This window comes from Lithobates pipiens, unplaced genomic scaffold (genome assembly GCF_037356315.1).
Source record: "Lithobates pipiens isolate NorthernLeopardFrog02 unplaced genomic scaffold, aLitPip1_a1.2 Scaffold_8, whole genome shotgun sequence".
Classification (NCBI taxonomy): Eukaryota; Metazoa; Chordata; class Amphibia; order Anura; family Ranidae; genus Lithobates; species Lithobates pipiens.
The window spans coordinates 618077636-618097267 of NW_027507903.1; the positions used below are offsets into that span (position 1 = coordinate 618077636).

The 19632-nt window shown below is 48.3% G+C and overlaps 1 protein-coding gene across 1 annotated transcript; it reads right to left on the reverse strand.

Moving 5' to 3' along the window:
- Positions 1–9250: 9250 nt before the first annotated feature.
- Positions 9251–18574, reverse strand: LOC143963847 (olfactory receptor 10A3-like). The gene is made up of 2 exons (XM_077473585.1): positions 18534–18574; positions 9251–10223 (listed from the first exon to the last, which is right to left on the reverse strand). The coding sequence occupies exon 2, from the start codon at positions 10218–10220 to the stop codon at positions 9276–9278; it is 945 nt and encodes a 314-aa protein (XP_077329711.1). The 5' UTR covers positions 10221–10223; positions 18534–18574; the 3' UTR covers positions 9251–9275.
- Between the last annotated feature and the right edge of the window lie 1058 nt (positions 18575–19632).

A 19632-nucleotide genomic window follows, 5' to 3' on the forward strand; every position in this document is an offset into this window, starting at 1 on the left:
ATCCCTGTTACATTTCCCAAAATTTATGTAGTTGTAAAGGCAGAAAGTTTTTTTATCTTAATGCATTCTATGCATTATGATAAAAAGCCTTCTGTGTGCAGCAGCCCTCCTAATACTTATCTCAGGTCCGTCTAGATTCAGCGATGTTGCAGGAGTTTCTTGGCTGCCCGGGACTCTCCCTCCTCATTGTCTGAGACAGCAGTGTGGCGCCATTGGCTCCCGTTGCTGTCAAAGTCAGTCAGCCAATAAGGAGAGTAAGGGGGCATGGCCGGGCCCTGGCTCCGTGTCTGAATGGATACAGGGAGCTGTGGCTTGGCTCAGGTGCCCCCATAGCAAGCTTCAACAAGGGGAAGGGGCCAGGAGAGCTGAAGAAGCACCTGGGAAGAGGAGGATCGGGGCTGCTCTGTGCAAAACCATGACTCGTGTAGCCCAGATATACACTCTCTGCTGATATAGCCCCTTTTACTCCTACCCCTTTTTCCCTTAATAATAGACCACACAGTTCTCGTGGAGTAAACTGGCCACAACAGCCTTTATTAAACCAACCAAATAAAACTCCAAATTACTTTAATAATAAATAACATATTAACACATATAAACAAAGAAACAATATGTTTCACCTGATTGATTGGTCAGTGACGGAGCTAAACTCCTTCTTACCATATACCTATAAATATATATATATATATATATCCATATATATATATATATATATATATATACACACCAGGGGGCACTGCTGGACTTTTTCCATAACCTCATAGGCCTCCAGCTGTACCGCTCGGAGACAACCACCGTTCCCGCAGTGCAACAACACCAGTATTCATCAAAACTTTTGATGTACACACCGGAGGGGCCATCTACCGACGAGCCCCCCACCCACTTTACCACCTCTATAACTGCTACCATCACTGACCAATAAATAACTACCGCCAACCCCAGCTGTCATGACGACCCCTGCTTCCGATCCTGCAATGACAACAAACAGACATTAACACAGCCTTACAGTAAAAACAACCTATAAAGGGAGGGTGGGTGGGAAAAACTGCCTGTGATTTCAGTGTCCATTGAACACAGCCAGCTCGTGGTAAATGACCAATCACAGAGGCCATTTACCATGTGATCGGTGTGTCCAATAAGAGATTATCTCAAATGTAAACATATGAGATCATCTCTCATTGATAGCTCTCCCTCCTCACACAGAGATCGTGGGTAAGAAGGGAGTATGATCTGTGCTCAGAGTGAGTTGTTTCCTTGCCAACCTATTTCCTTGCCAGTATTGTGCCCATCAGTGTCAGAGTGCCCACAGTGTCAGAGTGGTCATCAGTGTCAGAGTGCTCACAGTGCCAACAGTCCCCATCAGTGTCGCAGTGCCCATCAGTATCACGGTGCCTATCATTGTCAGAGTGCCCAAAGTGCCATCAGTGTCTCAGTGCCTATCAGTATCACAGTGCTCATCAGTGTCAGAGTGCCCACAGTGCCCATCAGTGTCCCAGTACCTATCATTGTCACATTGCTCATCAGTGTCACAGTGCTCAGTGTCAGAGTGTCATCAGTTCCAACGGTGCCCATCAGTGTCAAAGTGGCCATCAGTATCACTGCGCCCATCAGTGTTACAGTGCCCATCAGTGTCACCTTGCCCATCAGTGTCACAGTGCCATCAGTGCCTATCAGTTCCAACAGTGTCCATCAGTATCACAGTGCCCATCAGTGTCAGAGTGCCCACAGTGCCATCAGTGCCCACAGTGCCCATCATTGTCACAGTGCCCATTAGTGTCACAGTGCCCAGCAGTGACACAGTGCTCACAGTGCCCATCAGTGTCACAGTGCCCACAGTGCAATGCCTGAAGGTGCAACTTCAATGTTGGACCTCTGTATGTGGCCAGGCTGTGTAAAAGTCTCACACATGTGGTATCCCAATACTCAGGGCGAATACCAGAATTTATTTTGGGGAGTAATTTTTGATATGTACTTGCTATGTGTTGGAATTATCTTATAAATGGACAACTTTGTGTAAAAAAAAAAATGTGTTTTCATTTTTTTCCCACATGTTCCAAAAACTTGTGGAAAAAAAATAACATGTTCAAAACACTCATTATGCCTCATAGATTATACGTTTGGGTGTTTCCTTTCCAAAATGGGGTCATTTTATGAGCGTTTCCATTGTCCTGGTGCTCCAGGGCCTTCAAAAGTATAATAGGTGGTTGAGAAATTAGATGTGTAATTTATGCTCCTAGAACGCCTGATGGTGCTCCCTGCATGTTGGGCCTCTGTATGTGGCTGGGCTGTAAAAAAGTCTCACACATGTGGTATCGCCGTACTCAGGAGGAGTAACAATGTGTTTGCCATGTGAGAGAAACAACCTGTTAAAATTAAAATTATGGGGAAATAAATGTGGGAAAAATGGACAACTTCAAAAAACTCAAAATGCCTCTTACTAAATAACTTGAAATGTCTACTTTCCAAAAAGGGGTAATTTTGGGGGTATTTGTACTTTCCTGGCTTGTTAGCGTCTCAAGAAATGAGATAGGCCACCAGTACATCAGGTGTGATCAGGTGTGATAAATGTTCAATGATTGGCACTATGGCTTGTAGACTCGCTAAGGCTACTTTCACACTAGGGTGCTGGGGATCGTCGGTGATAAAGCGTCGCTATTTTTAGCGGCGCTTTACCATCTTTTTAGCTGCGCTATTCGGCCGCTAGTGGGTCGCTTTTAACCCCCGCTAGTGGCCGAAAAAGGGTTAAAATCTCTGGCAAAGCACCGCTGCAGTGGCGCTTTGCCGGGGGTTTGGCGGCGCTGCCCATTGATTTCAGTGGGCAGGGGCACTTTAGGAGCGGTGTGTACACTTGTCCTACAGGGCTGAAAAGATGCTGCTTGCAGGACTTTTTTTACCGTCCTGCAAGCGCACCGCTCCATTGTGAAAGCACTCAGGCTTTCACACTGGAGTGAGAAGAGGCTCTTTACAGGCACCATACAGGTGCTATTTTTAGCGCTATAGGGCCTGTAAAGCGCCTAAGTGTGAAAGCAGCCTAACTTTCACACAGACCAAATAATATACACTTATTTGGGTTATTTTTACCAAAGCAATGTAGCAGTATAAATTTTGGCCAACATTTTTGAATAAAGTTGACAGGTCTTTTTTCATTTACAGCGCAAAAAATAAAATAACCCAGCGGTGATTACATACAACCAAAAGAAAGCTCTATTGAAAAAAGGACAACAAATTCATATAGGTACAGTGTTTCATGACTGAGTAATTGTCATTCAAAGCGTGAGAGCGCTGAAAGCTGAAAATTGGTCTGGGCAGGATGGGGGTTTAAGTGCCCAGTAGGAAGGTGGTTAATAAAAAAACAAGCATGAATCGTGGGTACCTTTATAATGAGCATAGCAGGTGCGCAGACCCGAGAACTCAGTGCAGAGTTCTCACCCAGTTCCTGAGAGATACGAGTGACTGTCAGGTGGTTTAAGGCACCATATACCAGAAAAGAGAAGCACGGATTAAGAATGCAATGATATAAGGAGTGCTGGACATGACAGTGTGGATGAGGGACACAGAGGGTTAAGCTTTATGGGTGGAGCTGAGGAAAAAGGTTTGCAGGAAGCAAACTTAGTGTAGGGGAGGGGTCATATAAAAGGGAGGGGTGTGGCTTTAAGGGATCATTCGGAGCCCAGCGTGACACAGAGGAGGCAGTTTTTCACTGCTCCTCTGCTATGGCTGACCTGGAGGGACTCTTCGCGCGGCTGCGACGGGCGGCGGAGGTGCACGGCACGGACTGGCTGCGGGACCGCATGGGTGACCTGGCGGAGGGCGAGGAGGACGGCGGCGTGACAGGTGAGGTGCAGCTGCGCGCGCGGAGGTCTCGGCCTCCGGCGCGTTTTTCCCCTGGGCCTACACCTCGGCCACCTCGTGACTCCCGGAGCCCGGGGGAGGACCGTTCGGTCCCCCCGGCTAAACGGCCGGTACTCGGCTCTCCCCGGTCCGGGCGGTCGTTGCGCCGCCGTCCGGAGGGGGGCGGGGCTTCGCGGCAGCATGGCAATGGCGTTCAGGCCCGGTGGAGGAGGGGGGGAGTGCGGGTGGCTCGGGGTTTGGGGGTCAGGGGGGGTGCACATGGCGGTGGATCAGCGGCCTGCGGGCTCAGGAGCTGTGCTACGTGCGGCGGGGGGGCGGGGGGCGCCTCGGGGGGGCCGCATGCTGGAGGGGGGGGAGGGCGGGTCGCAGAGGGCCGCCAAGGTGCCTGGCAGGGCCGGTTTCAGACGCCGGCATGCCGGGGGCGGCGGGGGGAGGAGGACATTGCCTGCAGTCCCGGATCGCATGGACCGGAAGGACCGCTCGGAGCACAGGGGGATGGCGGCGTCCCCGGTGCGCGCTGGTGAGGTCGGGTCCGAGAGCGAGCTGTCCCAGGAGGAGGAGGTGTCCTTTGCTGCGCCCGGACCGGTTCAGGTCGGCGGGGCCCCGGGGGGCCAGGTAAGTTTGCGCGAGTCTACATTGCTGGCGGAAGCTTTGCGTGGTCTGATGGGGGTGTCACAGGGGGGTTCGGGGCCCACGGGGTCCCGGGATGACATGGGGGGGTTTCGGCTGGTCCATTGGGGGGCGGGGCCAGTAGCCTCGGGGGGGCCCTCAGGTCCGCTGCAGGAGCTGTTGGAGGGGCTGCAGGCCCTCGTTGGTAAGTTTGCTGGGGGCTCGGGGTCGCCTCAGGTGGGCCCCTGGCTGAGTACTGGGGGGGGGGCCAGGGGGGCAGAGGCTGTGCCTGCGCGGGACGCACCGCCTGCGGTGGCGTCGGGGAGCGTGGATGCGGGGGCTGGGGGCTCGGGGGTCCCCCCGGTGCCCGCAGACCCGGGGGCGCGGTCCGATCTGGTTAGGCTCGCGGATGCTGCCCGGTGCGAAGTTTGTGTGCTTCGAGGGCCCGTTGGGGGCGCATTTGAAGCAGGAGGTGAGGGACAAGATCGGCAAGGGTGAGTATGTGGAGATTTTCTCTTTACTCCCCCTCGAGAAGTTTAACTTGGATAGGGTCAAGCCGGACAGTTCCAAGAAGGACGACGAGGAGAAGCGTAGGTATCGGCTGATCCCGCGCACATTTGCGAATTGGCTTCAGGCGTTCGCTATCTTGGCTAGCGTGATAGGGGAAAAGAACCCCGAGCATTGCTCGGCGTTATTTTGTTACCTGGACGCGATTGGTGAGGCTCATCGGGTGTATGGGGGGTTGGCGTGATGAGCAGTTTCGTCAGCGGAAGGCGGTGCGGGCTGAACTGCGCTGGGATCACAAGGACATAAGCCTATGGATGAGGCTTATGTCTGCGCCGCGGACGCCCACTCCGTTTCTTCAGGGGGGGGCCGGGAGTGCGTCGTCCTCGGGACTGCCGGCCGGAAAAAAGTGGGGGGTGTGCTGGCCCTTTAATGAAGGGGCTTGTAAATTCGGGGGCGCGTGTCGTTTCAAGCATGAGTGCTCTGGGTGCGGCGGCACCCACCCCCTGTCCCGCTGTTTCAAAAAGGGTAAGCACGCCGGCGATGCCGGTCACAAAAGGGATGACGCCGGTGAACCTGGGAAGGATGCTTCCTTTCCTAAATAGGTATCCGGATGGTGAGGCGGCGCGAGGGTTGATTTCGGGCTTTCCGGACGGTTTTAGGATTCCCTGTTCTTTAGAGGGGGTGCCGCCGTTAGCCAGGAATTTGCGCTCGGCTTTAGATCACCCGGGGGTGGTGGATGACAAATTGGGTAAGGAGGTGGCGCTGGGCCGGATGGGCGGGCCTTTCGAAGTACAGCCGTGGGGGGACCTGGTGGTTTCCCCGTTGGGTGTGGTTCCTAAGAAGGAGCCGGGGAAGTTTCGCTTGATTCATCATCTGTCTTTTCCAAAAGGGGGGTCGGTCAATGATTTCATTGACCCGGAGGCGTGTACGGTTTCCTACACGTCTTTTGACGCGGCGGTACGGTGGGTCAGGCGGTATGGTCGTGGGGCTCTCATGGCCAAGGCGGATGTGGAATCGGCGTTTCGACTTCTGCCGGTCCACCCGGACAGCTTCCGGCTATTGGGGTGCCATTAGCGGGGCAGGTTTTATGTAGATCTGTGCCTGCCCATGGGTTGTTCTATTTCATGCGCCTATTTTGAAGCTTTTAGCTCATTTTTGGAATGGGTGGTGAGAGATGTTTCGGGCCTGGAGTCGGTCATCCACTATTTGGATGATTTTCTGTGCGTGGGCCCGCCTGCCTCCAGTGTGTGTGCGATTCTTCTGTCCACGTTGCAGCACATTGCGGGCAGGTTCGGGGTGCTGTTGGCGGGGGATAAGACGGAAGGCCCGGTTACGGAATTGAGCTTTTTGGGGATAGTGATTGATTCGCTGGCAATGGAGTGTCGATTGCCAGAGAATAAATTACGGGATCTGCAAGCAGAGTTGGCGGGGATGCAGGGCCGGCAGAAGGTTCAGCTTAGGGCCCTGCAGTCCCTGTTGGGCAAGCTGAATTTTGCTTGCCGGATCATCCCTATGGGCCACGTGTTCTGCCGACGGCTGTCGGGGGCCACCGCCGGGGTGACCGGACCTAACCATTTTGTGCGTTTACGGAAGGAACACAGGGAGGACCTGCGGGCGTGGCATGAATTCTTGGAGTCGTATAACGGGCGGGCCATGTGGATGTCAGGGCCAGTGAGCAACTTCGATGTGGAGTTGGTTACTGACGCGGCTGGGTCTACGGGTTATGGGGCATTTTTTCGGGGCCGGTGGAGTGCTGAACCTTGGCCACGCTCCTGGGAGGTGGCGGGGTTGTTGGGCAATTTGGTTTTGCTAGAATTATTCCCGGTAGTGTTGGCGTTGGAGCTGTGGGGGGAGGAGTTTTGTAATTTGAAGTTGCGCATCAATTGCGACAACAGGGGGGTGGTTCAGGTCATCAATCGGATGACTGCTTCCTCGCCCCCGGTCATCCGGCTGCTACGGCAGCTGGTTTTTCGATGCTTGCGGCTCAATGTTTACGTTTATGCAGTGCACATACCTGGGGTGGAGAATTCCTTGGCTGACTCGCTCTCTCGTTTTCAGTGGGACAAGTTCCGGCAGCTGGCGCCGGGAGCGGAGGAGTCGGGGGCGCCCTGCCCTGGGTGGATGTGGGAGCTGCCCTTGGAATCGCCGCAGGTTGGTTGAAGAGGTCATTGAGTGAGGCTACATGGTCAGCTTATTCCAGGGTGTGGGCGGAATGGTGGGCGTTACTGCGGGAGGTTGGCGTAGCTGGTCGGGGTTCCGACCAGCGCTGGGTGGTATTGTACTAGGTGGCCCGGAACATAGAGATGGGACTGTCGCCTGCGTCTATCGAGCGGAAGCTGGCAGGGTTGGCCTTTTTGTTTAAGATGTGGGGGGAGCCGGACGGGACGAAGGATTTTTGGGTGCGGCAGACGTTGAAGGGGTACAGGAAAGATTGGAAGGGTGGGGATGCGCGCCGACCGGTGTCGTTTGACAATTTGGTGGCAATTTGTTCTCGGCTGGTGGACGTTTGCTCGTCTGCTTACGAGACCGTTCTGTTTACGGCAGCTTTTTCATTGGCATTTTATGGGGCGTTTAGAATAGGGGAGTTGGTGTGTCGCTCGAAATGGGTGGCTGGGGGTCTGCTGGACCAGGATGTGCAGGGGGTTGCGGATCGGGTGAGTATACGGTTGCGTAGGTCCAAGACTGATCAAAGGGGCAAGGGAGTGGCGATTACGCTGCTTGCCCTTCCGGGCTCGGCTGTGTGCCCGGCGGCGGCGGTACGGGCTTTCCGGGCGGTGCGGCCTGCGGGGGCGGGCCCCTTTTTGGTGCATGCGGAGGGCTCTTTTCTATCCCGGTTTCAGTTTGTGTCGGTTTTTCGGCAATGCCTGAGAGCGGTGGGTTTGGATGAGCGGGAATATGCGTCACACTCTTTCCGGATCGGGGCGGCAACGGAAGCTGCACGATGTGGGCTGGAGGAGGCGGTAGTTCGCCGGATCGGTAGGTGGGAGTCCCGGAGGTTCCGGTCCTATGTCCGGCCGCAGTTGTTACTGGGGTGATGTGGGGGTGCGGCTGGGGGTGTTGCTTGTTGTTGGGAGTTTTCGGGGGAAGTACTGTGATTGTAACATTACGTTGGTTGTTGTGTTATTTCTTTTGTTTTTATTCCAGATGGAGGTTCTCCACGCCTCGTTTGGATCCTGGGGCATTCGTACGTGTGCTGGGGGGCCAGGAGAGGTGATTCTCTACCAGCAGGCAGGCAATTGGGTATCCCCAGGCGGGTGGCTAGGGTGATGTGGTTGGGGTTCCCGGGTATGCGGTGGGAGCGTGTTATGAGGGAGGTGGAGCGCTTCGCTTTGAGAGACAGGCCCCCGGATGTGCTGGTGGTTCATGCTGGGGGAAACGACCTGGGTGTTCGCAAGGTGAAAGATATTTTAGCGGACATTAAGGCGGACGTGTTGCGCCTGCGAGTCCTGTTCCCGGGCACCATTTTGGTGTGGTCGGACATTGTGGCCAGAACGGTGTGGCGGTGGGCTAGGTCTTTAGCCAGCATTGAGAAGACTAGGATAAGGGTGAATAAGGTGGTTGGGCGGTTTGTGGTGCAGAACGGGGGCATTGTAGTTCGGCATCGGGAGTTGGAGGTGAATGTGGGTCTTTACCTGCGGCAGGATGGTGTTCACCTATCGGATGTGGGGATTGACCTTTGGTCCTTGGGCTTACAGGAGGGGATACAAAAAGCTCTTAGGGTGGGGGGTGGCCCTCAAGGTTGAGGGGGTCACCCTTTCGGGCTGTGGCGGTGTGTTTTCTGGTGGTTTCTGACGGTAGACAGGTACTCAGAAGGGATCTGAGGGTGTGGGGGGCTCATCTAACGATCGGCCCCTCTGGGTATTCCTGAACGTTGGAGGGAATACGGTTATGTTCACTGGCGGAAGTTGTCTCCGACCGGTCACAGGTGGAGGCCTTTGGGAAGTTGGTCAGGTGTACCGCAGTGATTTGGTATTGGCTTAAGTGGGGTCACCGTCAGAGATCACCAGAATGGGCAGTTAATGTTATTTAATGTGGTTTAAAGTTAATAAAGTTATTTATATTTATATATTTATATATATTTATATATTTTCATATTTACAAGTTATTGGAGTGAATTTTGAGTTATGTTTAATAAAGGCTGTTGTGGCCAGTTTACTCCAACCTATGGTGTGGTCTCGTTTCTAATAGGGGAAGGTATGGGTAAGGTATAATATAAGGGGAACATTCAGACTACACTAGTCATGTAAATATCAGTTTTAGATGGACTGGCTCTTTATCATTTGTTTAGTAAAACGTTTTCTGTATCTCTATTTTAGTTGCCATGAGCCCAAAATGTGAATATATTTTATAATGGCCCCTCTAATATCCTGGTTCCTCAAGCTGTAGATCAGAGGGTTGAAAAATGGTGTAACCAATATATATATCAAAGACAGGTACTTGTTTGTATTGGAGGAACTGCTTTTTGGTGAAAAAATATATATAGACGCCAAACTTCCAAAGTAAAGACAAACTACAGTGAGGTGGGAGCTGCACGTTGAGAAGGCCTTCTGTCTCCTGATGGAGGATGACATCTTCAGGATGGTATGGAAGATGAAAATATAGGTGGCAACAATGAATACAAATGGACAGACAATGAGAGGAGTGGACACTATGGAAGTGACCAGCTTAACAGAAGAAATATCTGAACATGAAAGTTCTAAAACAGGAGCGACATCACAGTAGAAATGGTTGATGGTATTTGAACCACAGAAATCTAACCTATATAAGAAAACATATATTACAAGTGACAGAGAAAGTCCCATTGACCAACACAAAGCGACAATCTGAAGTTGAAGTCCAAATGTCATAATGACAGTATAATGTAATGGCTTGCAAATGGCCAGGTATCGGTCAAAGGACATGGAGATTAAAAGCAGACACTGAGTGATTCCACATACAGCAAGCAGATAGAAATGGAAAAAACATTTGGTAATGGACATTTTTCCACCACCTTCCAGTGTCAACCACAACATACTAGGCTGAATATTACTGGTGAAGAGGATCTCAGACAAAGACAGCTGGGTCAGAAAGATGTACATGGGAGAGTGAAGATTCTTGCTGACCATAACCAAAATGGTTACAAGAGCATTTCCTGTTAGAGCCATAATGTAAATAAGCAGAAGGAAGACAAAAAGAAGGATTTTGAGATTATGAAGGTCTCCAAAACCCAGGAGCAGAAATTCTGTGACCGTTGTTTGATTCTTCTTGATCATCACCTGGAGATTATAAGATGAATACGGTTTAAAGCCCAATTTCACCTTTAGGGCATTACCCCCTCCTCCTCTTCAGTCCTTTCTCGGCTTGACAAGCAAAGTTTAAAAAAATCATGACTAGTGTATAACATATCTGCATTTGCTACCAACCTATACTCCACTTACCTCCCCATTATATAATAAATAAGACCATACCACTTTTGGAGTAAAATAGGCCGTAGCAGCCATTAATTTATTAAACAAACTGTATAAAATATCCAAAAATATATAACTCTTTAACCACTACAATACAGGGCACTTTCGCCCCCTTCCTTCCCAGCCCAATTTTCAGCTTTCATCGCTCTATCGCTTTCAGTGACAATTGCGCAGTCATGCTACACTGTACCCAAATAAAATTTTTATCATTTTGTTCGCACAAATAGAGCTTTATTTTGGTGGTATTTATTCACGACTCCGTTTTTTATTTTTTGCGATATAAGCGCAAAAAAGCGGAAATTTGGAAAAAAAAACAATATTTTCTTTTTTCTATTTTAAAAGAAATCCAATAAAATCAAATTTTGTCATAAATTTAAGCCAAAATTTATTCTGCTACATGTTTTTGGTAAAAAAAATTCCGTTAAGTGTATAATAATTGGTTTGTGTGATCACAGACATATGTACGCAAATGATCATGTACATATGTGTGCAGGTGATCACGTACATATGTGTGCAGATAATCATTGGGACATGTGATTTTAGTGGGACATATGTGGGGGACATGTTTTTATTATTAGGGACATGTGTTTTTATTATTTGGGGACATGTATGTTTTGGGGACATGTGTGGGGACATTGTGTTTATACTGTGTGGTGTGTTTACTGTGTGGTGATTTGTGTGTACACTAGACTGGTGATCAGTGAGTAAAAAGCTGTAAAAAACAGCTCATACTCACTGATCATCAGCCGGCTGCAGCGATCTGCTCTCCTCTCCTCAGCGATGACTTCTGTGTGAGGAGAGGAGGAGCCGATTGCCTAGCAACCAGCTGTTTGTTTACATCACATGACGGCCGTGATTGGACACGGCCGTCATGTGATCAGGAGGGCCAATCACAGAGCCCTCCTGCCGATCTGAGATGCGCCGTGTCCGGGTGACACGGGCGCATCGGGATCGCGCCGCTGCGCGGGCACGCGCGCGCGCGATCCCGCTCCTTCTGATGGACGTTCCTGAACGTCCTATCAGGAGTAGACGGCTCCCACCCGGCCAATGCACATATACGGCCGGGTGGGAGCCGTCTACTCCTGATAGGACGTTCAGGAACGTGGTTAAATAACATAAACCATAATAAAAACAGTAACAAAACAATAACAATATCAGTTTTGACAAAAACATCAGCTCCCCCTAGTGTTGGTCTTTGCAGGTACATCAATAACCCTCAGGTTATATCCAAAAATTATGACACTGCGGTCCCTCTGACGTGGGTTATTGCGCCTCAAGCCGACAGGCTGACTCAGAGACACCCACCTACCGCAATGCCCCCATAACCAATTACCAGATAACCTCCGTTAACTGGAGTACCACCCACAGGACCCGTACCACCGACAGATCCCGATTCTTCATTCAGAACTCTCTTCCTCACCCACAAAGACCAAACACCAGCCACTGCCACGACAGTCCATGTTCTAGTCCTGAAAGAGAAAAACACAAACACACAACACAGAAAAAACACCCCTCGACATATACAACCCAAGCTTAGGGAGGGAGGGTGGGAAACTTTTTTCTTGAATGCTGCCTCGTGGAGGGGGCGGGATCAGCTTCCCTGCACTGAATAACCCACCCCCTACTCCCCTCGGCCAATCCCCCACCCCCTATCTTGCAGGGCTGACATGCACTGTCCACACAGTCATGCCAGCCCTCTGCCTACGGGGTTTTGTTAACCCCTGCGGCGCCGGGCTTTTCTGTACTCACTCTACTTCAGTGCTGCCCTTCACGTCTTCGTACTGATGACCCTCTTCTGGGTTAAATTACAATTAATGTAACATACTCCCTTGTGGGGGGAATCATCACTCAGCCAAGGCCTACATAGAATAGCGTTCATGCATCACAAGGTGAGTGCTGTTATATGTAGAACTGCAGACTGACCTAGGCCAATACTAGAGAAGAAGATAAAGGACCCTCGCTTATTACATAAATGGCCAGAAGATACCTAAACATAAAATATATATTCTGCAAGTACAGTAAGTTGGTGAATGGGAAAGGGAAAGCTGAGAACTAAACTGAAGCTGGGCTTTAAACTATTGTCTAAATAAATATTGTCAATAAAGTTTTGAAAATTGCTTTATTAAAAATTGATCGGTCACTGAGTGAATGCGAGGTATCAATTACTTAAAGGTATATACTCTGTGTGTGTGTGTGTAAATGCAGTATCTCACAAAAGTGAGTACACCCCTCACATTTTTGTAAATATTTTATTCTATCTTTTCATGTGACAACACTGAAGAAATGACACTTTGCTACAATGTAAAGTAGTGCGTGTACAGCTTGTATAACAGTGTAAATTAGCTGTCCCCTCAAAATAACTCAACACTCAGCCATTACCACTGGCAACTAAAGTGAGTACACCCCTAAGTGAAAAATTGTCCAAATTGGGCCCAAGGTGTCAATATTTTGTGTGGCCACCATTATTTTCCAGCACTGCCTTAACCCTCTTGGGCATGGAGTTCACCAGAGCTTCACAAGTTACCACTGGCGTCCTCTTCCACTCCTCCATGATGACATCACAGAGCACAGAGCTGGTGAATGTTAGAGACCTTGCGCTCCCCCACCTGTTAGGATTCCTCACAGATGATCAATAGGGTTTAGGTCTGTAGACATGCTTGGCCAGGCCATCACATTTACCCTCAGCTTCTTTAGCAGGGCAGTGGTCATCTTGGAGGTGTGTTTGGGGTTGTAATGATGTTGGAATACTGCTCTGCGGGCCAGTCTCTGAAGGTATTATGCTCTGCTTCAGTATGTCACAGTACATGTTGGCATTCATGGTTCCCTCAATGAACTGTAGCTCCCCAGTGCTGGCAGCACTCATGCAGCCCCAGACCATGACACTCCCACCACCATGCTTGACTGTAGGCAAGACACACTTGTCTTTGTACTCCTGACCTGGTTGCCACCACACAAGCTTGACACCATCTGAACCAAATAAGTTTATCTTGGTCTCATCAGAACACAGGACATGGTTCCAGTAATCCATGACCCTAGTCTGCTTGTCTTCAGCAAACTGTTTACGTGCTTTATTGTGCATCATCTTTAGAAGAGGCTTCTTTCTGAGATGACAGCCATGCAGACCAATTTGATGCAGTGTGCGGCGTATGGTCTGAGCAGTGACAGGCTGACCCCCCACCCCTTCAACCTCTGCAGCAATGCTGGCAGCACTCATACGTCTATTTCCCAAAGACAACCTCTGGATATGACACTGATCATGTGCACTCAACTTCTTTGGTCAACCATGGCGAGGCCTGTTCTGAATGAAACCTGTCCTGATAAACCGCTGTATGGTCTTGCTCACCATGCTGCAGCTCAGTTTCAGGGTCTTGGCAATCTTTGTATAGCCTAGGCCAGTGATGGCGAACCTTGGCACCCCAGATGTTTTGGAACTACATTTCCCATGATGCTCATGCACTCTGCAGTGTAGTGGAGCATCATGGGAAATTTAGTTTCAAAACATCAGGAGTGCCAAGGTTCGCCAACACTGGCCTAGGCCATCTTTATGTAGAGCAACAATTCTTTTTTCAGATCCTCAGAGAGTTCTTTGCCATGAGGTACCATGTTGAACTTATAGTGACAAGTATGAGAGAGTGAGAGCGATAAAACCAAATTTAACACACCTGCTCCCCATTCACACCTGAGACCTTGTAACACTAACGAGTCACATGACACCGTGGAGGGAAAATGGCTAAGTGGCCCCAATTTGGACATTTTCACTTAGGGGTGTACTCACTTTTGTTGCCAGCGGTTTAGACATTAATGGCTGTGTGTTGAGTTATTTTAAGGGGACAGCAAATTTACACTGTTATACAAGCTGTACACACACTACTTTACATTGTAGCAAAGTGTAATTTCTTCAGTGTTTTCACATGAAAAGATAGAATAAAATATTTACAAAAATGTGAGGGGTGTACTCACTTTTGGTAGATACTGTATAATTTGCACTCTTATAATCAAAGTTTTTATTTTATTTTTATTTTAGCTAACTAAGTCTGTGTTTATTTCAGTCAAATGAGGCTTAATACCTCTGATTTAATGTTGAAAGTCAGGTGGCTTAATGCAGTTCTAAGCCCAAAACCAAAAATGTAATACATTGCAGCTTACAATCCTTAAATATGGTGTTACATTAGATTTCTTTTTTTTGCAAACAAGCAGTTACAACAACAGATTTCTTTTTTCAGAATGAAGGCTTTACATGAATAAAAAGCTGATCATCGTAAGCACCCGCGTCTGTGGTAAATGGTTTGTCTCAATCCTCTAGCTGCTACATTTGAAGGAGCGCTTGTTCTGTTGAAAAACAAAAGACTTACTGACTGGATCATCAGGTGAAAATAAAGGAAAGGTGGTGGGATTGACAATAAATGTACATCACAGGACACTTTTTTTCTTTTTTAATAAAGGAATTGTCAAAAACTGTCTTATGTTGTTTTTACTTTTTGACATTTTTTTGGGTGAATGGGTAGGTTTACCCAATACCCATTCACATAGGGGGGCTTCCAGATTCCGATAAGCCCCCTGCCCGCAAACTTGGACAACGACCGGCCAGGGTTATCGAGAAGAGGCCCTTTCCCCCATCAACATGGGGACAAGGTGCTTTGGGGAGGGGGGGCATAGCCCCCCCTGCCCCAAAGCACCCACCCCCTATGTTGAGGGCATGTGGCCTGGTACAATTCAGGAGGGGGGGGGGGCGCTCGCTCCTCCCCCCTTATCCTGACTTGCCAGGCTGCATGCTCGTATAAGGGTCTGGTATGGATTTTGGGAGGGACCCCACAACAATTTTTTTTTCATTTTAGCGTGGAGTTCCCCTTAAAGAGGAAGTAAACCCTGATGGGTTTACTTCCTCTTTGATTCCCTGCAAAGGTAAAGCATAATGGACTACTATGCATCGCATAGTAGCCCATTATGTGTCACTTACCTGACACAGGAGCCAGCGAAGTCATCGCTGTCCCCTGTAGCTCCGAGCATCCATCTTCTTGGTAGGTCTCCGTGGGTCTCGCTGCTCCGGCGCTGTGATTTGCCGGAGCAGCAATGACGTCACTCCCGCGCATGCGCACGGGAGCCGACACTCGCGGCATATCGCCGCAATCGGCGGCTTACCCAGTGCGCCTGCACGCCGCTGACAGCGGTGGCTGTCTTCAGGTAAATATCTCCTAAACCGTATAGGTTTAGGAGATATTTCTTGGACCTACAGGTAAGCCTTAATCTAGGCTTACCTGTAGGTCAAAGTGGTTTGTAAGGGTTTACAACCACTTTAAAACCCACACCAGACCTGAAGAGCCTTGTATGGACTGGGGGGGACCCCACTCCGTTTTTTGATTTTTTTTTAATCTATATTGTCAGAAAACAGCAATACCTTACAGCCACGAGCAAGTTTAAATGGCATTTTTTCCTTTAGAAACTTCATATTGCTATGGCATGTTCTACACATTGCATAGATGTGCCGCTTTACAGGCAGACTAAGGGGACCCCCAGACACCATATTTAAAGGAATAGTTATTTTTTGTATTGTTTCACTTTAAGCATCATTAAAATAACTGCTCCCTTAAAAACGATTGTTTTAAAACTTTTTTTTGCATACATTTCTCCCAGAGCAGTACCCGGGTCCCCATACACTTTTTATGTCAATAACTTGCATATAAGCATTTAAAATTAGGACTTTTGATTTTTCATGCTCGTGTCCCATAGACTTTAATAGCGTTTGCATGTTTGGTAGAACTTTTTGCCTGTTTGAGGTGTTCTGGTGCGAACCGAACTAGGGGGTATTCGGCCCATCCCTACTCCTATTATATGGATTTGGTAACTCTAAAGGACAATTGTACAATAATATTTTAGAATGTATGGCCAGCCTTAGTCCTTGGTGTTCAACATGAGGCTCAAGGGCCCTTTAATATTTAGCCTCGGACCTCAGCAGACAGCAGTGGAATTGTTAATTTTTTTAAAAGGGGATTTAATGGAGGTAATCTCCAGAAATCCCATGTCACATGACCCCCGGTATCTGACTATTTGTCTCCTGCAGTTTGTCTGCAGTATCCGACCATACCCGTAGCTTGCCTGTAGTCATTAACCAATTGTTTTTGTAAGTATGCAATCTCTATCCATCAGTCCGGTGTTCCTGTGCATTCTCCTGCAGTGCGATTTGGCAGCCCATTCATTTGAATTAGCTGCAAATCGCACCAGGTCACTCAAAAAGTAGTGCAGCACTACTATTGAATAACACCCCACACCAAATTGCATGGTTCTGCAGTATCATGTAATCTGGAGCCCACAAAAGCACCGTCTTGCGATCTGCGTTTGGGGCTGCTGTTATTAATGTATTAGCACCTGAAGAAGATTGGCAGTTCATTTTGACATCAGTGTAGGAAATTTTCATGGCATGCGCTTTTCTATCAGCACGTTCCGGTATGAACTGGCCCTTATTCTCTCTGCCTATTGCAACACCAATATTGGTATAATAATATCCAATGAGATGCAAGTTGGAAGGTGAATTTGTAGTTATTTATGGAAAGTAGGGGTGCAACGGATCGTCACCGATCCGTGATCCAAACGGGTCAACCTGTTCGAATCAGCACACCCCACGATCCGCTACCTTGGCCTTAGGAAAGGCCACAGCTTTGGCCTAGCTTCAGAGCGGCGGCCATCTTGGTACACCCGGCGGCCGTTTATAATGTGATAAACAAACCGGCGTCATGTCATGACGCCGGTTCCTCTCTCCCCTCTGTGTACTGATCTGTACAGTGGATGGGGGTGATTGGATGGAAGCAGCGCTATGGGCTGGATCTATAGTGCCCACAGCACTGCTCTGTGACAATTGCAGTCACATCCATCCATGCTCAGCCATCCCTCCATACTCTGCTAATACCCTGCCATACTCTGCAATACCCTGCCAATACTCTGCAATGCCTTGCCAATACTCTGCAATACCCTGCCAATACTCTGAAATACCCTGCCAATACTCTGCAATACCCAGCAATACCCAGCCATATCCTGCAATACCCAGCCATACCCTGCAATACCCAGCCATACTCTGAAATACCCAGCCATACTCTGCCATACCCAGCCATACTCTGCAATACTCGGTGATACCCAGCCATACTCTGCAATACTCTGTGATACCCAGCCATACTCTGCAATACTCAGTAATACCCAGCCGTACCCAGCCATGCTCCGCCGTACCCAGCCATACTCAGCCAATATTACAGTGGGGGAGATTGTGAATATTACAGTGGGGACTATATGGTGGTGGAATTTTCACAGGTGTTTGCAAATTCAATTATTATTTGCTGATCAGAAAAATGATCCGATCCGTGACTCTGATCTGAGGAACGATCCGATCTGTGAGTTTTTTGATCCGTTGGACCCCTAATGGAAAGTAACAAAAGTGATCAAGCCTACGTATTTCGGGGGAACAAGGACTCGTCCTTCCTCTGGGCTGTTTCTGTATGCTAAGGTGAATGGAGAAGGATCCCAAACAGGTGTGTCTGTGACACCAAGATCGTAATGATCTGCCCCTGCAAACACAGCAGACATTCATCATTTCGATCTTGGTGTCACTGACATGCATGTTTGGGATCCTTCTCCATTCACCTTAGCGTACAGCAACAGCCCTGAGGAAGGGGGAGTCTTTGTTCCCCCAAAAGACGTTAGCTTGACCACTTTTTGCTTTCAATAAACGATTACAAATATACCTTCCAATTTGCATCTCATTGGATATTGGGCCCTCCTTTTTACCAACCTTGTACATGTAGAAACCACCTCAATGCTACACTCAGAGGTAGCAGCAAAAGCCCCCAAAAAGGGCCTTCCATCACCTTCCTGCTAAGTTGGGCAGAAATCACTGGAAGAGAACTCTTCCAACCTCCCCCCCCCCCATTACCCACCCATTGACCTACAACTGAGTGAGCCAGTCCAGCATGATCTCCCAGCCTAACGTGGAATAATAGTATGACATTATTGTGGCTGGAGTGTATCTAAAATTGTGCCAATTAAAAAAAAAAATAGGCTAAAAAGACCCTCCAAAAATCTATTGATAAATAGTAAATATAAAAGTACAAAATTGAATTTCTAGATATCTTGTACCTGTTAGAGCAACGTCACCCCTAGTATCATAGTAAGTAATAGCCTTATTCTTCGCAATTGTTTATATTTCTGTTTCTTATAGCCAAGAGAATAACAACTCCTAGTAATGAGACAGAACTGAGTAATCATTATGTATTGTCAGCGGACTGTTACACCATACTTAGGATATAAATAAAATATTGTTCAAAAATAAGAAGTCCTCGGTGCATTATAAGACAGGTTGGAGTAGGTTCCTCGGTAGTCATGAAGGAAGAAAACGACAAAATCCCCCATAACAATAGCATGAGAAAGACACATATGCGGAGAGGTAGTGATGCTGAACACCCCAATAATTATAAAATGTGAAGGTTCCCTCAACAGGGGGTTTTTAGGCAGCGGAGTAAATGATTTAATCAACCAGTATGTATAGAAAAGGTATGTTTATTAAATTATACAAAGGATAATACCATGGTAGTAAAAATATGATCTCTGGTAGGAGAATAAAAACTATTCCAAATACAAAAGTTGCAAACAAAAAATTATACATAAACATTACAGGAATGTCAAAACTGACGCGTTTCGACCCATATGATTGGGGTCTTCTTTAGAGGATTGATTTGCTGTAAGAAATATTGTAGGTACACATGTCAAATTTTAACAAATAATAACTAGACCATAATGTATATGGAATATAGACATGTCATATATAGGGATGGCCGAACTGTTCGCCCTGCGGTCGTTTCACAGCGAATTTTGCGTGTTCGTGATTCGCCCGATCGGCGGACTATTGCCGCTGTTCGCCCAGCGGACATATGTGTTTACAGTGTGAAAGAACTTTCTCCCATGATGACACATCCATCATGGGGTACAGGACAGCCAATTGAGACATTTCAGCACATGGACAATTGGACATTCCCCCTACCTTATAAATAGACCCGATCTGGCGGCCATTTTACATTCTGTCTTATTTCAGTGTAGGGACAGGACTCTGTGTGGAGCAGGGAGAGACTGTAGTGACACAAATCGCTAGCTATTAGGTCCACAAAAGTCCTTTTAAGGACTGGTATGGTATAGGTGTAGTACAGTATATAGGGTTGAGTGCACTGCTGTGCTGGTGATT

Bases quoted from the DNA above. Each gene is read 5' to 3' on its own strand.
- LOC143963847 (XM_077473585.1), bottom strand. From the start codon at position 10,220: ATGATCAAGAAGAATCAAACAACGGTCACAGAATTTCTGCTCCTGGGT.